Genomic DNA, 2,676 nt, shown 5'->3' on the forward strand with positions numbered 1-2,676 from the left:
AGAACACCGAAAGCTCGTTCAACGTCTTTTCTCGCGGCTTATTGAAAACGTTTAAACTTTACATTTTTTTTGGCTCAATTGGACATTTAAACAACTTGACAAGTGTTGCCCATTCTGGGTATATGCCATCTACCAAGTAATACCCTTTGGTAAATTCGTGCCCGTTGATAGTGTAACGGACCTCAGGAGCTCGACCATCCAATAAATCTTCGAACAAATCCGATTCATTAAGAACATTAATATCATTGTTCGAACCCGCTGGACCAAAGAAAGCGTGCCAAATCCACATATCGTAGGACGAAACCGCCTCGAGCATTATTGTTGGTCCTTCGTGATCACCCATGTGGTAATGCCCTTGCCACGCAACTGGATAATTTTTTCAAGGCCAGTGCATGCAATCGAGACTACCTAACATACCCGGAAAACCGTGCATCTCCAAATGTTTGGCATGCAATCGACGAACATCTTCTTCAGTTGGTTTCCTTAAATACTCTCGCGAAAACATATGAATAATACATTTGCAATAATTTTTTAAACAATCACGAGACGTTGATGCGCCCATGTGTAAATACTCATCGAATGCATCAGGCGCAATGTCATACGCCAATTGATGTATGGCCGATGTACACTTTTGAAAAATATTGAAACCGAGTTGACCGGTTGCATCGTATCGTTGATAAAAAAATTTAAAATAATCGGGTCTCGGTTGAGAATTATATGTTAGAATAGCATGACCAATACGCATAAACAATGACTTACTTATTCGAAATCGATTTCGAAAATAATCACCAGGAAATGTTGGATTATCCGAGAAATAGTCGCGAAACAAACGATTACCGGTATCAATACGATCTCTTTGTAACCGGCATCTTCTTATAATTGTACGAGAATTTCGAGCCCCATCTTCTTCGTCCAATGCATCAAGCGAATCGAGTAAGTTAAGCGTGTTGTAACCTTCTTGAATTAAATCTTCATCGGAATCGGACTCTGCGCTATCACTATCCGTTTCGCTTTCGCTCTCAGAAAGTAATAAATCTTCCAAAGCCATTTTTTTTTTTTTTTTTTTTGTGGAAATATGAATTGAAGGTTGAGAGTGTTTGATATAGAATAAAAATTGAGATTGAGAGTGTAGTGATTGAGTTTGTGTAGTATGTGTATGTATATATAGTGAAATAAAGTAAAGGAAGACAAAAAAAACCCAGCATTATAGCCGTTGAAAAAAAAAAGCTGCAATATTAGCCGTTGGGAAGAAAAAAAAACAAAAAAAACTCATTTAGCCATTGGGAAAAAAACCAAAATCGAGTGGGGCCCACATGTCAGCCCGTTAGAGCCGTTGCAGGCTTGGCTAACGGGTGCTTTCACGGATTGCTGGTGGTGGTGGTTAAGCGTTAAAGCAAGGTGGTGGTGGTGGTTGGCTAACCATAGCGGGTGGCCTAATAGTTAATATGGTAATAAAGTTTTATGTTTTTTTGGGTGCCCACGTGAATCCATGAAGCCCTCGTGCCTTGAGATTAAGATTCATCGACCATTTCATCTACATCGTATTATGAAACAAGACGAGGTTTCGATTTTAAATAATGTGAGATGATGTTATGGTGTCGATGTTTTAACAATAATAAAACACAGAACGAAGATACCAAAATATGTTACTCCGTATGAAGTACTCTTCCGTCCTATCTTAAGTGTTCACTGTTGACTTTTCAAAGTCTTTCTTTGTTAACTTTGACCGTAAATATTTTTATTTGTGTTATATAATATTTGATGAGAATTATATGAAATGAAAACACATTTAAAACTCAATTCATTCATATAATTTTCATTAAATATTATATAGCACAAATAAAAATATTTATGAACAAAATTAACAAAAAAAACTTTGAAATGTCAACAATGGACACTTAAAATGGGACGGAAGGAGTATTGTGTAAAGACTAAGATTTCTTAAATAGTTAATAAAACTTAACTAAATATTTAAATTTGATTTAGTTGTGTAATGTTTATATTTATAAATATCGCAATTTCACCTTTTAAAATTAATATTATCCTTACACATATATTTATATTGTACTCATCTCGTGTCACTTTTTTCTTCTATTCAATGTAAGATGAACTAAATAAGTGAAAGAATTTCAACCCAAATCGGACCTGGAAAAGAAAATGAAACTAAGTAGGTGCTTATAAATATAAGACTCAAGTGTTTATGGTTCCATATACCTAACATTTATATTTTGCTAGTTAAAGTTTTACCTTTTAGTTACATACTTAAGTTATAAATTTAAGATGAGTTGTATCGTAGACACCACAACCCCGTTGTGTCCCATGTGGCACCACCAAAACGCCACCCAACCACCGTATCCCGACATTTCCGGCCCGCGTTGGGACGGGTCCAACGGGAAAATCAACGCACGTTTTGGCCAGGTGTACACGTATGATTGGACCGATTTGGGCTAGCCGTTGGATGCTGAATAAAAAAATATATAATTTTTTTTTATCTATATATATACCTAATCTATATATCATTTCAACACACACAATATATCTTTCTTTCTTTCTTTAATTATTTCAAAAAACACATACAATGAAAAATGCATACGGAATGTTCGATTTTATCATTGATGATTTCGATGATGAAAATGTGGTTAATTTTGTTAAGAGTTTAACAGAAGAAGAAGATGA

The 2,676-nt window shown here is 35.2% G+C and overlaps 1 protein-coding gene across 1 annotated transcript; it reads right to left on the minus strand.

The window, feature by feature from the left end:
* Window positions 1-58: 58 nt before the first annotated feature.
* On the minus strand, window positions 59-1,048 carry LOC139888177 (uncharacterized). Its single transcript, XM_071871207.1, has 2 exons — window positions 418-1,048; window positions 59-366 (listed from the first exon to the last, which is right to left on the minus strand). Exons 1-2 carry the CDS (start codon window positions 1,046-1,048, stop codon window positions 59-61), a joined length of 939 nt encoding a protein of 312 aa, XP_071727308.1.
* Window positions 1,049-2,676: the final 1,628 nt, after the last annotated feature.

Source organism: Rutidosis leptorrhynchoides, chromosome 2 (genome assembly GCF_046630445.1).
Source record: "Rutidosis leptorrhynchoides isolate AG116_Rl617_1_P2 chromosome 2, CSIRO_AGI_Rlap_v1, whole genome shotgun sequence".
Classification (NCBI taxonomy): Eukaryota; Viridiplantae; Streptophyta; class Magnoliopsida; order Asterales; family Asteraceae; genus Rutidosis; species Rutidosis leptorrhynchoides.

What these genes read in the sequence shown, in the direction of transcription:
- LOC139888177 (XM_071871207.1), bottom strand. Translation starts at nt 1,048, where the DNA reads ATGGCTTTGGAAGATTTATTACTTTCTGAGAGCGAAAGCGAAACGGAT. An exon ending in GGAGATGCACGGTTTTCCGG is followed by an intron (nt 367 to 417) that starts GTATGTTAGGTA and finishes AAAATTATCCAG; the next exon opens with TTGCGTGGCAAGGGCATTAC.